The 21,378-nt window shown below is 38.9% G+C and overlaps 2 protein-coding genes across 5 annotated transcripts in view; both read right to left on the reverse strand.

Moving 5' to 3' along the window:
* LOC134796282 (protein real-time) overlaps window positions 1–21,378 on the reverse strand; it is an 81,870-nt gene that overhangs the window by 15,687 nt on the left and 44,805 nt on the right. For all 4 annotated transcript variants that reach the window (XM_063768337.1, XM_063768338.1, XM_063768339.1 and 1 more), the window contains exons 4-5: window positions 15,045–15,174; window positions 12,532–12,708 (exon numbers count right to left, since the gene is read on the reverse strand). In XM_063768337.1, coding sequence (XP_063624407.1) covers window positions 12,532–12,708; window positions 15,045–15,174 — 307 coding nt within the window. The remainder of the gene's footprint in view (window positions 1–12,531; window positions 12,709–15,044; window positions 15,175–21,378) is intronic.
* Window positions 23–5,472, reverse strand: LOC134796472 (uncharacterized). Its single transcript, XM_063768663.1, has 3 exons — window positions 4,705–5,472; window positions 3,432–4,590; window positions 23–161 (listed from the first exon to the last, which is right to left on the reverse strand). The coding sequence occupies exons 1-3, from the start codon at window positions 5,414–5,416 to the stop codon at window positions 23–25; spliced, it is 2,010 nt and encodes a 669-aa protein (XP_063624733.1). The 5' UTR covers window positions 5,417–5,472.

Here is a 21,378-nt window from a genome sequence, read left to right on the forward strand (position 1 = left end):
TCTTCCTCCTCGCCACTTCCCGTTACGCGGAGTCGGCTTTCTTACTCTTAGTCTTGAGGCGCCACTTGCTCCGATGATAAGCGTCGTCAGGGGTTATACCGAGCACCTTCATGTCCCTCTCGACATTCGTCATCCAGGTAGTCAGCGGTCTGCCTCTCCCTCTTCATCACGACATGGTCTTCGGATCTTCGAATTACATGGCAGTACCACCATAGTGTGACTCGGTTTTTTGGTAGTTAGTTTGGAACTAAGTATCCTTTATGCGATTATTACACACTTTGTCTTGGAGAGTAACTACACTCAACCACCGCAATTTCCGTTGTACGAAGTTTCTGCTCATGGATTTTCTTCATAGCCCGTGCTTCGCAGCCGTGGGGTAAAACAGTTCAACCTCATAGCTCTGTCTGCTACTTAGATATTATACACAACCTCCATAGTTAGCGTCCATGTGTTGGAAAGGAGCAATACCAAATTAGGCACTAGATACAAATGAACGAAATACGAATAATTCACAAATTCACTGTTATCACCTGTCAACAAGCCAACACTTGCCATTGCCAAACCTCAATACTAAATCAACATTGCACTAAAGCCTAGCATAGTAGCCAATACGCATCAATATCCATTGCAATAACCATTCAGTTTCATAAGTGTTAACACTAACGCAATTTACATCGTCGGTAGACCTTATGACGTTGCAATAAGGACCATTCGTCAGTGAATTATGTTTTTGTACACAGAAAGCAAAAGTTCCAACTAACTACATACCACATTGTCGGTTTATGCTCTATGAAATCGCACCTTGTTTTTGCATTGCTTAAAGAGTATAGGCGAGTCTCATGTTTAGAGGAACCAGGGTAACTATGACCCGATGTTTATCCTCTTCAGTTATCCTCTTTCAGCAACAGACAAGACAAAGAGTTCGAGGGCCGATCGATCGCCGAGTCGATAACGCCTGGAAGAGCAACGAGTAAGAAAAACCTTTTACTGGGTGGGCTAACGTAACTTACGTAACCATCACGTGGATACCGAGAGCGCTGGTGGCCTAGCGGTAAGAGCGTGCGACTTGCAATCCGGAGGTCGCAGTTTCAAACCCCGGCTCGTACCAATGAGTTTTTCGGAACTTATGTACGAAATATTTGTTAGATATTTACCAATCACTTTTTGGTATCACTTTTTGGTGAAGGAAAACATCGCGAGGAAACCGGACTAATCCCAATAAGGCCTAGTTTACCCTCTGGGTTGGAAGGTCAGATGGCAATCGCTTTCGTAAAAACTAGCCCACGCCAATTCCTGGGATTAGTTGCTAAGCGGACCCCAAGCTCCCATAAGCCGTGGCAAAATGCCGGGACCACGCGAGGAAGAAGAAGTGGATACCGAGAAGGCGAAGTAGGCCCAGGCAATGGCGGGACGACTATGACCTCCTTTACAAATGGCCGGAAGAAGTTTAAAATCAGGAGTTTTGGAGAACCAGGGGAAAATTGCGTACTGATGTAATTCTTTGCGAAACGATAATGTTTCGGAAAGGACATTAGGCCAATCGGAAGATATTGCAGTAAAGAACATGATGCGACATGCGACTGGACAATATTTGTAGAGCAGAGAAGACACGCTCTGCGAAAGAAGCATAGGGTCATTTAGCGAGTAGGTTTTTAATGGTCCCTACCCGCAATCGACGTGATACTATTTGAGATAACTACTATTGGTACTTGGTCATCCGAGCATTAAAGGCGGCTGCATTAAATTTTGCAGTAAGCTTTTGGAATACCATCACTGGTTGGAATAGACATGCAAGGCTGAATTCGAAATACAGATGAGAGCTCTTCAACTACACACAAAATTAACTATTCAACTATTCGTTTTAGGGTTCAAATTCAAATGGCAGGGTTAGCGGTAAATGCAAAGCCGCATTTCGACGAAGTTGCAATTGAAGTAGCGTGCCAAACCAAATGGAACTTTGTGTAATTAAGCAAGCAAGTTCAAGGCTGAGTCGCTACGTTGCATGAATCGTAGGGGTGCAGTGGTTGAATATTAAGGGGTTCTAGTTTTGCGTATTGTCAAAACCTTGTATTGTATGTTCCTAGCTATACAAAAGATATCTAGATCTACTTTAAGGTTTTAAACTATAACAGAGGTTATACCGATACAGAAAATCAAAAATATTTGTTGTCTATGATGGAAAGATTAGCCTGGGTCGAACAAACTTTGGTGGCTCGTATGGTAAGAGTAACTCAACTAACTCACTTTCCGATTCAAACTTTAAGATACGTCAACGTTTTTGTTTGTTGAAACGTCACATTGACGCTGACATATCTAATACATATCGTTTCTAGATATATTAATTGACGTATCTTAATGTTCGAATCGGGCCGTCAACCATTATTCCAGAAGAGATCGTCGTGAGTTCGAATCTCGTTAGGTTTAAGAGGTTCGAATTTTCATTAAGTTTAAAATAAGAGGAAATATAAATCTTAAAAATTATCTGAACAAACGTACCCCAGCTATTAACAGTTTTAGCTCTTTTAACTTCAGTCACCTTTTAATTTTATTTTCAAAACAAAAAATTTAACATTAAGACTATACCTAAAACCAGTGAGACTTAAACATTTTTTTCCATAAAACAGTCACAAAAAGTACTTAAAACTTTACCTGCATATCCAAAGACTTATAACCAGTTTAAGATATGTCACGTTTTTCCTTAAGCTACTTTTGCTAAGACAAGTTATCTTGTATTGTATCATTCGACCATACAAATGTTCTTGGAACTCACGTTTATAAACACTTGAGTACGGTGTAGGAAATAAGAGAAAATATAGCCCGAAAGAAAATATGCACGAAACGTTTAGCCATTTATTTTAGAGTGACATATTGTCAACAATCATAAAAAAATACAAATTTAAAATATCTGACTTTGATTACAAAGGAGTTCGCAACATCCTCCCACCTTTTGGGCAAGAGGCCCAAAACTCTTCTCTAGATCTCGGTAGAGTCCTGTGTTTCAAGCGGGTACAGGTGTTGAACGGCTCGTGTTAATTGTCCATATGCTGTGCGCACCTTAGCCACTCGTACACAATCGTCCCTAAAGACCACTTAATAATCTGTGTCTAATAAACTATATCACCTACCCTTAAATGCGAGTCCGTCTCCTTGCCCTTCTGGATGAGCATCCCCATGTACTCGTTTCTGAACCAGTTTCATTTCCGCGGAAGTTAGTGCTGTTATCCGTGTAATTTGCGCCAACTCTTCCACGTCTTGTGAAAACTCTTCGTACGTCCATAAGAAAGGCTTTGGTCGTCAGCGATATGGTCAGTTTGGTCAGGTGCACTACACACGTGTATAAAATTATCCATATCATCCCTCCGAACCGCAGGAAAAGAGGACCGGTTAGGTCTATAATGTATTTACATAGGTAAATAAGTGTACTCACAAACCTACTATAATCTGCAGTATTGTTAGCGAGCACAACTTTCTTAGTTTTTATGTTGACTTCTCTGTCATCAACTTTCAACTTACATTCATTTTCCAATACTACGTTCATTAGGACACTGCATACATTCATGATAGTTCCTTGAAGCGTCCATCCAAATTTGTTCTTTATTGCCACGAGGTTATTGTTCAGTTCCACGAAACTCTCCGTGAGCAACACGCCTGCGTGATCTGCGCCGATCAACAGCCCGATGTCAGGCGCGGCCGCATCACCGACGTCGCTTAGGGTGATATTATGTTTCTGCAACTCTTTGAACATCTCATGATCTACATTTAAACGAGGAACGTACCCGCAGAGCTTAGACTTGTCGCGCGCAGTCATTGTACATTGAAACTTCTTATCCAAGCTTGCTACAGTGAACTCGTAGGTATGAAACAGTTCCTTTTTAGTTTCGATCCCGCCAAAAAGACAATTCGACACGATTTCTTTGCCAACAGGCTTCAAATTTAAACTTTCTATTATATCGCGACGTAAATAAGTCTTCTGTGCTCCCGAATCAATAAAGCATCGTACCGGTATACATTTCTTATCGCTTATAATATTCGCCATAAACGTTTGCAACAGTATAGTACTAGCCTTATATTGAGTTACGGTATTATTTAAGTTTGACGTTTCAATATCTGAGGTTTTATCAATTTCATTTTTACTTGACGTTTTAATGTCAGGGCACATCAATACAGAATGACGTTTGGAGCAGAAAAGGCATTTTGTGAAATTTCTGCATGTTTTCGAATTATGTCCCGTTTTTAAACAAATATGGCATGCTCCTTTTTTATTTAGCACATCCTTCCTAGCTTCATACGACATCTTGTTAGTTCTGTAGCACTCGAAGCTGGTATGCGATGCCTTTTCACACCAAACGCAACAAATCTTCTTACCTGCGTCTTCCGTTGACACTAAGCATGCCGCGGTAGGTTTAGTAGAAACGCTATGCAAACTGTCACCCGATGCTATCCCGCTACGCGCAAGCTGGATCCGCTCCTCCGACTCCACTTCGCGTTTCAGGAACTGCATAAGCCGGTTCAGATGATCGTCGCTCTTCTCCTCGAGTACGTGGGACCTCTGCCATGCTCGTAAAACAGATTCGGGCAAGGCGGACTCAACTAAAGGGAAAAGTAAAGCAGCGTATTTATCTATAGTGACACCTAAGCTTTGTAGTGCTTGTAATTGCGTATTTAATTTATCGTATAAGTGGCCTAATTTATAGGAGGTATTACCTTTTGCTTGTGCTAATACAAGATTAAGCAGTTCACGCACATAAATGTCGATCAACATTTCGTCACGTGCAAACCTGGACTTCAATTGCTCAACAGCCTTCTTATAGTTAGCTCCTGACGGCGGAAAGCTCTCGACGATCTCTCGCGCCGGAGTATCTGGAACAGTGCACTGGTATAAATACTGAAACTTATCTCCGTCGTCTATAGATTCGTCGTCGTCGATTTTCTGAAATTGACACCAAAAACCAATCCAGTTTTTCGTATTGCCGTCAAACTTCCGTAACTCAAATTTCGGTAGACGGAATCGTCTTGAATGACATGCAGAACTGCATGCCGACTTCTCACAACATTGATGAGATTTGTCTGTATTATTCGACTCATCGCTGCCGCTAGACTTGCGAGACCTCTTCTTGCGTTCGTTCTTCCGGGAAACGTTGTCGTACATGACTTTTATACGCTCCCAGTCGCTTTCATACTTATCGCTGGTCATGCAGTCTTCGTAAATTTCATCTTCAGTCATCTCGTCCGTTTTTAGCCATTGTTCTTTTATACGTTGGTCGACGTTGAACAAGGAATCGGCTCGAAGCTGGAGCTTGTTAAAGGCCGCGGTGATTTCGTCGATGTTGGTCGACTCTAATTTAGCCTCAGAATCGTTTTTTGCGGTTGTGAATAGCCTCCTGGCTATACTTCTCTCTTTTAATAACTTTTCCATAATGTTTAACGGTCGCCAGATGTAGGAAATAAGAGAAAATATAGCCCGAAAGAAAATATGCACGAAACGTTTAGCCATTTATTTTAGAGTGACATATTGTCAAGAATCATAAAAAAATACAAATTTAAAATATCTGACTTTGATTACAAAGGAGTTCGCAACATACGGGTTATTGTTGTTTATATCTCGTCTGATGCAGTAAATTTTTCTAATATTTTACTAATATTAGAAAGGCTAGACTATCAATGTATAGAAAGTTTAAAACAAACCAGTTTCTACACTAATCTAACGATAGACTAACGTTCCGAATGTAAAATACTTGTACGCATACAGACCTCCGTCAACGCCCCAACAGTTTCAAAGCTATAAGCAAATAGTTTACGGAAAATATCTAGATTATCTAGGGAATCCCAGGCAGTTCACGTCAACAGGAATAACATGTCGTGTCACATTTTCAGCACATGTATATTCCTGAAATATTAACCATAAGTCGGCAGCAAAAGGTCGTATTTTGTTCGCACGTTCGATATTACCATTTTAATTAAAATCAACGGTGAAATAATTGAATATAGGAATCTGGGAATACTGATGTTGACGTTTCGTGTACTGCCAGCAGCAGAAACAGCAATGAACTGGATGCTGCGAATAAAATAATAGCTTGGAACATTCAACCCCCTTAACTGTTCCTTAAAATAAAATAAATGATACTGTTTTGGCCCAAACCCCTTTCACATCTGTGCCGTGTGGTCAATAATCTCAAATTAAAACTACAGAAAACCTCGTTCTCCATAAAAATTCAATAAGAAGACTAAAAATTCGGTCAGGATCCTTATCTCTGTTTTAGGGCAAATAGTTGGTATACCTATTCCAAATTTTCGGCTTTCTACGTACAAACCTCAGTGAGAAAAACGCCTGTGACATACGGACATGCGCCGCAGTGCTCCCACAAGTGACACCTTTACATCAGGAAGATTCTTTTCGCCGTTATTTTCAACGCTGTTATTTTGCGTAGCAACTTTCGCCGATTGTACACGATTTTCCATATATCCCTACTTGGAATTACATTAAATGGAACTCCTGACGCACATAGTGCAACTACGATGCAACCTTTACCTCGTCTCACGACTAGTGTAGCCTTGATCTAGAGTCGTAACAACAACGCAAAAATGGAGATAATGTGTTAACTGGTTTACATGATAGGCGGTTGTCAATAGCAATTCCTGTAAATGCCACAGGTCATGCGATCGATAGACCTGCTGTATATAAACCCAGAAAAATTGTAGCTAGATAGTTTGTGTGATTTGTATCAGCTTCAAAAATAACATAGAAATTGTACTTCTTAATGAATAATAGGTAGGCCGGTAATTTTAGCTCCTTTTTTCAACTCATTGAATCTGTCTTATTATCTTCATTGCCGCATAATTTTATATGATGTACAAAAAACATACAAAAACAAAAAAAACATACTTTTATCGCTTTCTCGTTTACATTATAAGAAATAAGGGACAAACTATATATAAAAAGAAAAATAAATATGTAGGTAAATGCGAAACAATTGCTTTACATTTTATTTACACTTACAACGATAAAAAATATTAAAAAAATATTATGACCGTAATGGGAACATTAAATAAAATAAAATCGCTAATACGGCAAAAAGTAAAGCAAATAAAGCATTATTATTAGGCGAAACAGTACCTTGTTCCGAAGTCAAGTTCTGAGTAGTAAAAGATTGAACTTTTTCGTCTGTTTTTGTAACATCAAAATCACTATTAATATGTTCACTCACGTGATTCTCACTGGACGGTCCTACTATATTAGAATATAATTCTACTTCCTCTGTTGTTATTTTGCTAGCGTTTCTTCGATCTGTACATACATTTTCGTCACTATGTATAAACGTTGGCTTAATGTGTTTATCTACTTCATTTGTGTTGCTAACTTCCTCTGTGAAACTTTTTAATTTTTCATCATATAAAACTTTACTCCGTCGTCTACTTTTATTAGTATCAGTGTGTATGCGTTCATTCGCTCCGAGATTATTCTTTAGACTATCATCTGAATCGGCAAGAGACAATCTCCCTCTATTAACTTGTCTCGTGGTACAAGTGATTTCATGGGATGCAGATCCCACTTCAGGTAAGACTGTTTTTGAACTATGTTCTCGGTTCGCCTTTTCAATTTTGCCGGCAAGGCTTAATCTTGCCTTGCTTGTTCTTCTCGTTGTACTTGTACTAGTATCTTTACTGCTTTCTTTATTAAGGGATAGTTTGGCTTTTCTCGATTTAGCAGCATCCTTTTCAGTCTTTAAGTTTGACTTGCTTGCTTGCATGTTGTTGTTTTTACTGATATCATTGCTTGCATTCATTGGTTTATCAGCATTTTCCTCAATAGTTTTTAATTCGTTATTGCTTGTCTGTATCGTTCTGTTAGAAGTTATAGGATTGACTGTGCTTTCATTTTTATCCATGGATAATGTTGCCTTGCTTGATTGCTTGGCCTTGCTGTTTTTCCGCTTGAATATCTGTAGTTTGCTTACAGTTTTAGCACCACTAGAAACATTCTTACTAGAAGTGCTTGAGAGTTCAATTTTGGGTGCGCTGATCCGTTTAGGGTCTCTATCAATTGATTTTTGAGAGCTGGTGTCGTCGCATATTATCAAACCAGTCGAAGGACCTGGGAACAAGGAAGGGATGGTAAGGATGGTGGGAAGGAAGAAAGTAAATTTAAAAGGGTTGGGGTAAAGGAAATGGAAGGGTTAAATAGCGCATAAATACAATATATAAGTGACAAGTAACCATTAATTTTCATGATTATAAATTAATAATTAAAATAAATTATACATATTAAATTATACAAATTATACATTATACATAACCACGGTATGGGTGCCGCAAGACGGGCGAGGATCTGGTAGGCCCAGACGGAGATGGCTGGACGCATATCTTAACGACTGGCCGGGGATTGCTCAAAACCGAGACGAATGGAAATCGAGGGGGGAGGCCTTTGCCCAGCAGTGGGACACCGTATAGGCTTATAATAAATAAATTAATGGCCACTTGTGTCATTAAGTTTGTGGTTAATGGTCCTTAAATTATCATAAATATTTGTATAAATTGGATGTACACTGACTTGATCTACCTAGCTCCAATGTAATTAGATTGATGGAAACAAATATTTGTTTCAAAAATTACCTCGTATTATGATGTAAATACATACGTCTAGAAAAGAGACTAACTGTGGTGGACGGGTTTCGTTATTATAATTAAATTGGAAACAAAAGCGCCAGTTAACAATGATCAATCGTGTATGTGCCTGTTCAATCAATTAGAAATACAATTAAATTATAAATTCTGAGAGCACTTCGTTGTGAACTTTACTCACTGGAGGGTTTTTTTTTAATTTAACTGTATATTTAATACATGGATCCAGGAAAAAATCAGGTTCTAAATAATTTGTGTAAAGGTGGTATTCCACCTATCCAATTGCTTTGTCCAATGTGTATTGCATCTCACATTTTGCTTAATGAGAGAGAGTGAGACTCTATGACATTGGACAAAGAAATTGAACAGGTTGAATACCACCCTATAATATATGGCTTGAAGGTTATTTATAGTTATGTACATATATATGTTCGAGATGCGTAGTAGTGGAAATGCGACTAACAGCGCACTGCATGGGACTTATCTGGTTTAGATGATGAGGGGTTTAATTAGTATGACCGTAAAAAACGAAGGTCCATCGCGAATCGAGTTTTATAATTTACTTATTGTGTTATTTTCCTCCGGATCAAATATTTTGATCAACTATTTTTCCTTTTTCCGTATTAAGTATGTATTGTATGTAAGGTACCACCAAATAAGGTCCATCGTTTATTTATTTTTTATTTTTCTTTAGAAGAACATACAGAAGAACAGACATAAGAAGTGTTTTAAAGGATGATAATATTGATAATACTTAATTTCCACAACCTTATTCATTAAAAAACACCTCGTATTGAATTCAATCACAAACATCACATTGTACCTATACCTACAAGAACAAAACATAATTTAATTCAATGATACTTATGGGCCTAGCGAAGCCGAAAACCATTTAATTTAGGCACCTCATTATACGAGCGCGCGGTCTCTCGCTTAAATATTCATTCGCGTCTAGCGTTAATATTTAACTAACTGTAACTGCCCGGACTGTAGCTGAAATATTCATGAAATATTTTGGCTCTAAAGATTTCATTTACCAGCAACACGGCAGCTGCCCGTCGGATTAAAACTCGTAACAATCACTACACTTTATAAAACAAAGTTCCCCGCCGCATCTGTCTGTGTGTATGTATATTCGCGATAAACTGCAAAACTACTGAACGGATTTTCATGTGGTTTTCACCTATCAATAGAGTGATTATTGAGGAAGGTTTAGGTATATCATTTGTTAAGGTTTTGTGTAACCCGTGCGAAGCCGGGGCGGGTCGCTAGTTCAATATAAAAACTACAATAATTTTGCGTCAGCTCCTGAGCATAAGAGACCTAGAGGACCGTAACTGCAATTATTGACGTCAGATCAAACCTACACTGGTTCCTCTGGCGATGTTTAGGGAACATGAATAACAAGCTAGCTTGTTAAACAATAACTAGTTAGAACTTGGAACCTGGCCTGCGTGTTCATTCCACAATAGGTTCTGTCTCAACTAGAACAATACGGACGGATGCGCAAATTGCTGCAGTGCGGAGATGCGGAAGGCATATTTGTATAACGAACACGAACTGTTGATGAGTTACTGTTTCTATGTATCTTATCTATTAAATCATCGTCTAGTCTATTAGAATAAAACACTGGACAATATCTACACTACACCATTGAATTTGACAGTTAGTTCATTTCTTTTCACATGTTTTATTAATGAAAAAATAATGGAAAGCACAACAAGTTTTTTTTGTTTGTGTGTTGTTTTTGTTTGTCCGATATAAACAAATGAATTCATCAATATAATCATTTTTAATCAGCCAATTTTCTTTCAACTTATTTTTTCACGTGCCACCCAGTGCCAGGTGATAGCCCCCACGGCCACAACCTTCGCGTATGTCCTTAATTGTGCGTGGGCGGAATACCTGATCGATACCATGCATGGATTACAACTTGGAAAGTTTAATACACTTGAACACTTTGGAGAATTATAGGTAAGGACTTCTTACCAACCGACTCAGTTAAACGGTAAACCTATATGTAGTTAGGTACTACTTAATTTACAAAGGGATTTCAAATGGACAGACAGAATGAGGTGACTCGATAGCGGAATGGAGTCTCATTAAACTTTCAATAGCTGAAAACTAGCTGACCATGTTTCAGTAGAATTAGGTGACCATATTAACATAATGGGTACATGTTAGACGAATAATACCACCTATTATTTAGTTAATAACTAACACGAGTAGATCGAGTATCTATTAACACAAAGTTCTTTAAGTATATCTTTGTTACGATTCGATTTGACATTGTTAGTGAACTCATTAGTTTTAAATTCGACGTTAAACGCGATGAGCTGAAAGCACGCCAGCCTGCTTCCATTCACTACCACTATGTGGCTGGTGTTCTCACGTGCCCTCAATGTGCGCGGGGGTTCACCTCAAAGATCTGCTACGTCAGCCATATTCGGGCGCACGAGCGCCGAGCTAACTAGGAGTCGAAGTGGTCGCCTTGGTCGAAACCGACCGGAAGGATCAAGTAGTTTTAAATTACGTGTGCGGCGCGTCAGCGTAAACTTTGTCGGAATGCACGAAGATTGATATTTGACTGTTGCCGCGCACGTCAGTTGACGTCTTTGACGTTCAAAAGACGATGGCGTATGCTTGTCTGCCACTAAAAAAACTACTAGTAACCACCTAGTAACTTTGCTAAGTGTCTGTCACAAGTTAGTTTTTCTCCAAGAAATAAATATACAGTTTCGTATTTTTCGTACCCTCGGTCAAGAAAAGAGATCAATCATTGCTTTCTTGACTTTTGTTTGACACAATTTTCCCGACTCCGATAACCTACTTTTTGCCTAAGCAAACGCAGTCCCAATGGGACAGTGATACATACTTAGTCTGAATTCAGTACGATGACCACTTTGCACGTTTCGAACTGGGTTACAGAACTTCGAAATATGGCGTTAATTAGATGATAATTCATTTGCTATTCATTAACTTTGATTAGAATTGAAATTTAACCATTGCAGTAAAGTCACTTTCCTAAAATCAACTACTGAACAACGTCATTCTCTACGAGCATACTTTTGACATTGGTGAAAGCCATTTTTTAAAAGATAAAGAAGAATTGGAATTCAATTTTGTAGGCAACCTTATAAAAAAATTGCGCCTTGTTCCGTGTCAGCGTTGCGCCAATTCGAATATTTTTCCTCAATATGTTAAACGAAAATGCTGAAGCGACGCAACGCAAAAAAAAACCAGGAAATATAGTGAGTTGCCGGCATACGAATGAGGGTCGGGTCTGCTCTTGAGAGGACACTCGCGTTAGCATAGAGACAACTGTGCATGGACTGTCTAAGTAAAGAAATCTCGTTTGTACACATACTCCACTTAAAGAAGGTTGGTAGAGCAGAAGAAGTGAGGCTCTACGATTTTTACTGTGTTTGAGCGTCATACAATCACCACACGGGATTGTCGTGCCATTTAGGGTTCTTGCTAAATTGGAAATTCTATAGCGTAAGTACCCGTCAAAAGAGACGATGGCAGTTGGAGGATCCGAAAGAATGCCGAAATAGAACATCTGATAGCCGAGCCGATTATAATAGGTGAAACCAAAGCGCATCGTCTCCGCTGGCTTGACCACCTCGAAAGGATAGGTGAAGATCGGGCAGCCAAAAGGGCCTACTTGGGTCGACCAACTGGACGCGGTCCTGTTGGTCATCCTAAATACCGTTGAGCAGATAGAGTGGAGGCAGATCTCCGTAACCAATTTAGCTAGGACCCTAAATGTCGCAACAATCGCGTAGCGTGATGGTACGTATATAAATACGTGAGTTCTTGCCCTATGTCGACATCCCTTTAATACATTTTATACACCGGTCTTCCCAACATGCCGACATTGGGCTTGGGAAATTAAAAGATCAGACTAACCTGGTTTAGGCTGTCGCTGCGGCTCGGTCGTGGTCCTCGGTGACAGAGGCTCGGTATTTCTGGAGACAATGCGCCTGAGTTCCCTGTTGTGTGCCGGGTCGTCAGGGTTCCAAGGCTGGAGGTCTTTGATGCCGTCGGCCTCAACGCCCTTCATGAATACCTCGATCAGCTCCTTGCCTGTGAAAGGACAGGACGGTTGAGGATTTTATCTACGTATTTAAATACGAACCCACATTACAACGTGTAGAGGTCTAACTGTTTTACATAATTTTTCAAGCCTTAACCTACGCCTCTGGCTCTATTCTACTCCATTTTATACTTCAACAACACCTGTTGTAATTGTAGACACCAAGAGATCAATGTTCGCAACTATTTATTTGATAAAAATCTCAGAATATCGATTTATGGAGGTTTTGTATTTTTTTACTTAGCTCATGTTCTATTGGTAATTACTTTACCTAATAAACCAAATATGTTATGAAGCAATTATTGCCGTGACCACCTGTCTAGAAAATTATTTTCTTGACATGAAAAGCGCCAATGATCTGATCTCCAAGGGTTTTCTTTTTTCTCACGTATAATCTACAACTAATTTCAAGGGTTACCCTATTCGTAACTTCTCAACTAGTTGATTGCCAATAAGGAAATCCCTGTGCAATTATGTTTTATCCATTTTCCCACTCGACCATTCAATCTTGTATTTCACTACATTCGGAGAGCTAATATAAGGCATTTATAGGATAATTAAATGCGTATAAATCATTAGTGGCAAAATCTCTACACGACAGCTGTGATTCCAGAAATATGACAAGACTGTTCCCATCAGGCACTATAATACCTTAATGTTACTGTTATAAGGCATTATAGCGACAACACCATCAGCACAATTGCGGCTTTCCCACTTTAATCTACATGTAGCACAAGGATTCTTTAGTCATGGAACGCCACAATTTTCCTCTAAAGAAGCGTAATATCGATTACTATAAATTTACTGTTCAAAACGCGCAACTAGCAAAAGATATAGTTTTATTATTACGAATTCTCTTTTAGTTACTAATAGTTACACCATTCCAGACCTTTTATCGAACACTTATAGGTCGCATTTACACGCCCAATCACGATGGTGACCTTCTAAATCCTATGATAAATTGATCATAATCAAAGATCGTCGTTCCAATTATGTGTATGTGTCAATGCACGATTCAATTGCGATCAAGAATCATGGTGTGAAGGCATACATTTTTCACCATCAGTTACAAAATTTCCCAATATTATTTAAGACAGAATTCGACAAGTTTAGGATTCAAGCTTTTTCGGAAAATATATACTCTGCATACGGAAAGGGGATAAAATTGACTTTCGAGAAAAACCCATACACAACTAACACAATCTGTCTTTTACTTCTTACAAGGTCACTTCCTTAAAAACCGGACCAGTGCGAGTCGAACTCGCCCACCGAGGGTTCCGTACTATTTAATATTTGTTGTTATAGCGGCAATCATCTGTGAAAATTTCAACTGTCTGTCTATCACGGTTCATGAGATACAGCCTAGTGACAGACAGACAGACGGACAGTGGAGTCTTAGTAATAGGGTCCCGTTTTTACTCTTTGGATACGGAACCCTAAAAAATACAAACGTGAACAGTGCAACCACAATAGGTAATTCACTTTAGTTGTCATTGTTATTGTGTCTAGTCCACATTTATTAGCACTACATGACGTTCAAATAAACGTCATAGCGGCTACGAATACGATGCGAAGTCTTAACGCTCACTTCAACGCGTGTCTAGTTTTTTCGGCAAGTGAATTGTAACATGTCTGTCGATTTTGGCGGAGTCAAGGTCTCGTGGTCAAAATATCGGTGGTATTGAATAAAATGCATTAAAGTGACTGTACAATGAGTTTGCTCCTATGTTTGCATTATACTGCAAATTAATGATAATACCCTTATTGCTGTTGACGTTAGCATCACGCATTTTTTTTGACATCTAGTTAATCTTAAGCACAGAATAAATAATAGTACTAGGTACAGAAGACTCACTCTCTAACAAAACGCGTCTGTTACGATCAGCACAGATATGGCCGCTAGGTGGCGACAGCGCCACGCGCGGCTTATGGCTTTCCCCAAAATTGGGGCGGAACGGATGTAGTTTTAGCTACCTGTAGCAAAGCGACGAAATCGCGGAGTGAGCCACGCCTGACTTAAGTAAGTAAGTAAACGCTTTATTGTACGAAAGACAGGAATAAAGGTACATCAGATATAACATAAATATTGACTTGGACTTGGACCTTAAATGGACTTTACTGGAATTTATATGTTAACAAAATTGTTACTAAGCAACGAATATTGAGAGGCTTTTTCTTAAGCCCTTCCATGGCTTAGCATTGTTAAATCGATGCAGCATCCATTACAACTGTTCTATTTAGGCAGAAGTACTGATCTCAGCATATCGCTTCCTTATGGCCAAGTAAGAAATGGGCCTTATTCTAGAGAAGGTTCCTAAGTGCTTACCCTTGGTAATGTTAGCCGAGTACTGCTTGATGGCGATCTTCTCGACGGTGCTCTCCAGCCCGAAGAAGTTCGTCACGTCGAGATGGGCGCTCTGCTCGAAACACGTCCAGTTCGGGTTCTCTGGGTGTACCTGAGAACAATACTTTATTTGTGTACCATGACTTTTCTGGAATATTTAAACACTAATTCTTCAAGTTTATGTATAAAGTACATCTCGTAAAACTTGTGTTTCGTCACTTTAGAATGCTTTTGCTAGCGGTCCAGGGGCTCCAAAACCCTTATTCACATTCAGGTCACTGAAATAGGGTCAAACAACAAACCGTTTGAAAAATCTATAAAACTACAGTTTCCGTCGGAAAAAACCTCTTCCGCTTTTAAAGTCAAACTGAATTTCGGGCAGTCTTTCGGGTATTAATTTACAAAACTAAGAAGTTTTAACTTTTATTCCGACTACTTTGCCATGCCTATATGAGTTCGCACCCAACATTATACGTAGCTAACAAAATTCTCATTAAATGTCTATGACTGGTAACTGCAATTTAAAATTACAACACCCACAAAATACCCGCATGCTGAGGGCCTACCGCGAACCACGTTCGGCGTGTTGCGTCCCTGTCACGTTTACGTACGAATTTACAAGTGCGACAGAGAGGCAACACGTCGAACGTGCTTCGCGGTAGGCCCTCTGGAAGTCTGGACTCTTATTATTCATCAAAAATATACAACTTTAGCTCCTGTCCCTAGGGTCAGCTCCGCCTATGTTTGTATTTATGCATGGTTGGAAACTACAAAATTATTCCGTGGAATTTTTGGAAATGATGATGTCATAATAAAGTTTTTCATGACTGCAAATTATCGTTATTGTACGTGGGCGAAACAGCGGTATTTTACACGCAGCATAAGTAGCTCAATGAGCCAATTTTCAATAATTCGTGTTTTCTAAATCTGAACAACAAAGTTGTCTTGTGTTCAGATAATTTGTATACCTCACCTACTTACTAGTCATGCTGCTATCTGTACAGCAGAAGCAGCTATTCAAACACATTTTTATTTCTTAACTAGATATTACGGTTTAATTTGCATAATTTGTGCTGACATAAACTTGATATTATACTGCGCACAAAAATACTAGTAGAGCCAGCATAATTTGTTATATGTGCAGTTCGTTCTGTTAAATATGATTAGACTGTACCTGTCGAATTTCAAGTCATAATTTATATTTCTATCTGCGCTGAGCTCCCGAGCGACTAAAGTTTGAAGATCCGAAAAACTTTTATCACTTTGGCAAAGTTGGAAAGAGTTCGGAATACAATAATTCTTTCGTGTTACTGCAGCCCGTTCAGGCTTACAAACTTATAACAAAATAAGATTTTTTTCAAAACAACTTTATATGTAAATTTCGCTCATTCAAAAAGGGGAATTGTATTTTAAACTAGTTACAAGAAGAAATCGTTGTTTAATATGACATTTATTGTTTTATTGTTGACTTTAACACAGCATGTTTTAATATTCTACGTTTCTCTGTTCCCCTTCATCTCGTCACACCGTTCTCGTTTATATTAGGAGATTACTCGTAAGACAGTCCATTCACCTTTTCCTTTGCCTTTTGTAATCAGAATAATTACGCAGTCCAGACGACAAGAATAAATTGATTTAAAATCCCCACAGCCACACCACAGTCTTGATGAGAACAGTTACAACAGAATTTCTCATGGATTTGGAGGCAAATCTCGAATTTATTAATAGCCCAGCTGTTACCCACCACTGGGCCTTCCCTCCCTCCCTTCTCCACTATTCCCCATGTTGATCAAGATCCCCTCAACCCCAATATAGGCGTATGCCATCTCCTTTTCGTGTGTCTCTATCACAACCAAGAGATGTTTATTTCGAAATTGTTATATTAATCGCTTCAAAGCCAATTTCAAGAGAACATTAAAAGTCTAACTTCACGCCTTCCCAAGGAACCAAAACGTAGATTTATCTTTAAATATCCATTTGTATCCATCTGAAGTTGAGCGTCGAATTTTACGCCATCAGTCAACGTCAGTCAGCGGCAACAATGATTTTCATTTGTAATTCTTTACACTTCGTGCTTTGTTATGGGGGTTTTCCAAAACATTCGTGTTGCATCTATTTCCTTTATATGGCAAACAAGTGACGTAAGCACACTACACAAATTCAAATCAAGATATGAATTGGGAGGGTCAACAAACTACCAATAGGTACTTGGTACGCAGGGGACTACCACAAATCGTTTATCGTTTATCTGCGTCTTTATCGCTCTTATATCGCAAGGGCGATAGACCTTCTAATTCCGATCTGAGCAATTAATGATTCTGTGCACAGCAACCCCAAAATTTGACAGGAACAACAATGGCCATATTTGACGGGTAAGTAATATAAGACATAAGAACTTATACTATAATATTCATATTATATACGCTCATATTGTATAAGTTTGTTTTGTATACCGTTCAAGGTGTATAGTTAACGAACGTTAGATATAACATCAAAATGTCTATTTTTGTTAAATATAACGTTATTTAAGGATAATATCATTGTATATAACGATCATTATGTATAACGTTCATAATATCTCAGATTTATAAATTTTATAATGTATATTACTCAATACATCTAACACCAAAATGCATAATGCTCGTATAGAATAACCTAACCTACTTTTCTGGCAGCAGTTTATTTTCTGTAGGGGTCGCAGTTCTAACCTAACCTAACCTAACCAACTTTTCTGGCAGCAGTTTGTTTTCTGTAGGGGTCGCAGTTCTAACCTAACCTAACCTAACCAACTTTTCTGGCAGCAGTTTGTTTTCTGTAGGGGTCGCAGTTCTAACCTAACCTACTTTTCTAGCAGCAGTTTGTTTTCTGTAGGGGTCGCAGTTCTAACCTATTAACCTAACTTACTTTTCTGGCAGCAGTTTGTTTTCTGTATGGGTCGCAGTTCTAACCTAACCTAACCTACTTCTCTGGCAGCAGTTTGTTTTCTGTAGGGGTCGCAGTTCTAACCTAACCTACTTTTCTAGCAGCAGTTTGTTTTCTGTAGGGGTCGCAGTTCTAACCTATTAACCTAACCTACTTTTATGGCAGCAGTTTGTTTTCTGTAGGGGTCGCAGTTCTAACCTAACCTAACCTACTTCTCTGGCAGCAGTTTGTTTTCTGTAGGGGTCGCAGTTCTAACCTAACCTAACCTACTTGTCTGGCAGCAGTTTGTTTTCTGTAGGGGTCACAGTTCTAACCTAACCTACTTTTCTGGCAGCAGTTTGTTTTCTGTAGAGGTCGCAGTTCTAACCTAACCTACTTTTCTGGCAACAGCTTGTTTTGTATAGGGGTAGCAGTTATAACCTATTTAGTATATCATACGCTACTATATTTTATAATCATTATACTAAAAGATAGTATATACTATGATCGATATACGTTATGTATGCTATATAAACTGAGTTTATAGTATTTGAGTGTTATATAAAAAAACATTATACAAAATGAGTATAATGTTAAATGACCGTTATTCCTAATAAAAATATTGATTTTGATGTTATAGCAAACGTTCATTATATTTTGTGAACGTTATTAATATGAAATTATATATTATGTAGTTATATCTCGGGGGATGCACCCATATTTGACGTAGTACCTACTAGGCATAACTTGGCATGGTCTGGTTCAACTTGCACACAACTATCAACAGGTCTTAAAAACGTGTCATCTATCATAAATCGCTTAGTGTGGTAGGGCACAGCACAACGGATGTAATTCCAGAACTAGAGCAGATCCAAACTGGGGTAGTACCTCCACCTTACAGAAAACCGCAGCCAAATAACCCTAGACCCTACTCATAGTGTCGTGTTCTTGCCGGTAAGTTTGCCAGAGCTCAACGAGCGTGCGGTGTTAGGGTCGACAACGAGCTTGTAAAACACCTCTGAAGTTGCAGGCGTCCATAAGCTACGGTTATTGTTTACCATCGGGCGGGCCGTACCCTTGTTTGCCACCGACGTAGCATATCAAGAGTAACGGTATGACTCAACTTTCAATTCATGTTCAATGACAAATTGTATTGCTTTAAACGCATGTTTACAATCAGTATTGACTTACAACGAGACGCTAACCACTACCGTCGTGTGTAAACATCTTATCATTTCAAAGCTATCATTGCTATCAGCTGTGCAATTAATCTAGGCGGCCCTGACATGGATAGAAAGCTGAAATAGGGGAGTTTGTTTATTTCAAGTCATTTCTGTCAATTCCAAGTTGGTGATAAGGATAATTGTTGCAACAATGAACATAGATAAGATATAAAAATCTGGGCGACCGAGCTTTGCTCGGAAAACATAATTATAAAAACTCAAAAATGCGCGTTTTCCCAGAGATAAGACCTAGCTATATCGATTTATCGCCCCCGAAAACCCCCATATAGCAAATTTCGTCGAAATCGTTAGAGCCGTTTCCGAGATCCCCGAAATATATATATATAAATAAACAAGAATTTCTCGTTTAAAGGTATTAGATAGATAGACAGATATTAGAGCCTTAATCGCTGAAATTTATCACAGCATCATTATTCATTACAAATTATTTGTTATATGGAATGTCCCTGAAGCAGGCGTGGCTCACACCGCGATTTCGTCGCTTTGCTACAGGTAGCTAAAAGTACATCCGTTCCACACCTATTTTGGTGGCTAGCCATAAGCCGCGCGTGGCGCTGTCGCCACCTAGCGGCCATACCTGTCCTGATCGTAACAGACGCGTTTTGTTAGAGAGTGAGTCTTCTGTACCTAGTACTATTCTTTATTCTGTGCCTAAAGTAACCTGTTTTTGAAATGTCTCCAGTTAAATGCTACACAACGCTACTGCTTTTCACAAAACGCGCTTATTTTTATTAATCATGATTTTAACTCTGTCATATAAGTCACATTGTTGCCCAAATATATCACTTGGGAACGTGGTGCCATATCTCCCTAACACAGCGTATGTCCTCGCAAATAATGTCTAAAATGAGTTAAAGCGACAGGGTCGTAAATCCTGTCAGTGGGCGGGTTCGGACGTGAGTTTTAGTGTTTTGCTCACGCTTTTCAACAGTTTAGGCCTTGTTTTAGATCCTAGATCGAGTTTACTACCCAGTCGTCCAATTTTGTACTAAAATGAGAGATTGGACAAATTAGGCCAATCTCACTTCATAATTTTAGTCTCGTTTAGTTCGCTAGTTTTTTTACCAATAGCGCAGATCTATCTCTTTTCATTACGTAGGTACTAAAACATAAGATGGTAGAAAAGCACACGATACTTAGTCTTAACTATTACTTTTGATTTTATGGCTGAATTATTCATAACATTATATTGTATTGTAACATTATTCACCGGATACGAATGAGAACCTTTAACATATAAGTATCAATAAAATCCATCCAATAGTTTAGAAGAGTCGAAGGACTAAAATATCACTAGTTATGCTGCGCGACTGCGCGTAGTCGTGTAACGAAATACACGCAGATACCAGCTAATTTCCTCAAACGTCAATTTTCTTTTGACCATTCGAACCATTGCTGCTAAAAGTGAAAAGGGAAGGCTATTTAAATCTGAACAAGTGAGGATTGAAGTACAGTCACAGTCACCAGCAAAAATATGTTACTCTTCGAAGGCCGCAAAAATATCTGACACGCTCTTATGGCTCTATAAATAAGAACGTGTCAGATATTTTTGCGGCTTTCATTGTGTATTAACATATTATTGCCGGTGATTGTACACCACTTACTTACTCCGTTGGCTCAGCGACCCAAAATGAGACTTGCGGCCGGATACGAACTTTAGGATACGTCAAATATTACGGCTAGATACGATATGGATTAGATATATCAGTGTCAAATGTGACGTTTCTTCAAACAAAAATGTCACTTTTGACATTGACATATCTAATCCATATCGTATCTAGAAGTAAGTACAATACAATACAATACAATACAAATACTCTTTATTGCACACCTCATTACAGAAACAATACAAATAATACAGGAAGAAGAGGTTAAACAACAGGCGGTCTTATCGCTAAAAAGCTAAGCAATATTTGTCGTATCTTAAAGTTCGAATTGGGCAGTTGGCCACTGTTCTCGGTCCTGTGCGACCTTTCGCCAATTGTTCACTGTACACAGTACACCACAAAAACGGAAATCAGACAGACACGGCAGTTGTGTCCAATCCAACCTTTTACGGCCGCGCAAGATAAAAGTACCTATAGCAACTTTATATTTTGATGTCCAATCACATTGTAATAACGAGGTCCATTCGTACAGGCTTAAAGACGTTAGAAATAGGGATCAAAATC

Source organism: Cydia splendana, chromosome 13, assembly GCF_910591565.1.
Source record: "Cydia splendana chromosome 13, ilCydSple1.2, whole genome shotgun sequence".
NCBI lineage: Eukaryota > Metazoa > Arthropoda > Insecta > Lepidoptera > Tortricidae > Cydia > Cydia splendana.

Coding starts and splice junctions, on each gene's coding strand:
- LOC134796472 (XM_063768663.1), bottom strand. CDS start 5,416: ATGGAAAAGTTATTAAAAGAGAGAAGTATAGCCAGGAGGCTATTCACA. Junction 4,591..4,704: donor TGTATTAGCACAAGCAAAAG/GTAATACCTCCT, acceptor TTTTCCCTTTAG/TTGAGTCCGCCTTGCCCGAA. Junction 162..3,431: donor AATACTGCAGATTATAGTAG/GTTTGTGAGTAC, acceptor GTCGTGATGAAG/AGGGAGAGGCAGACCGCTGA.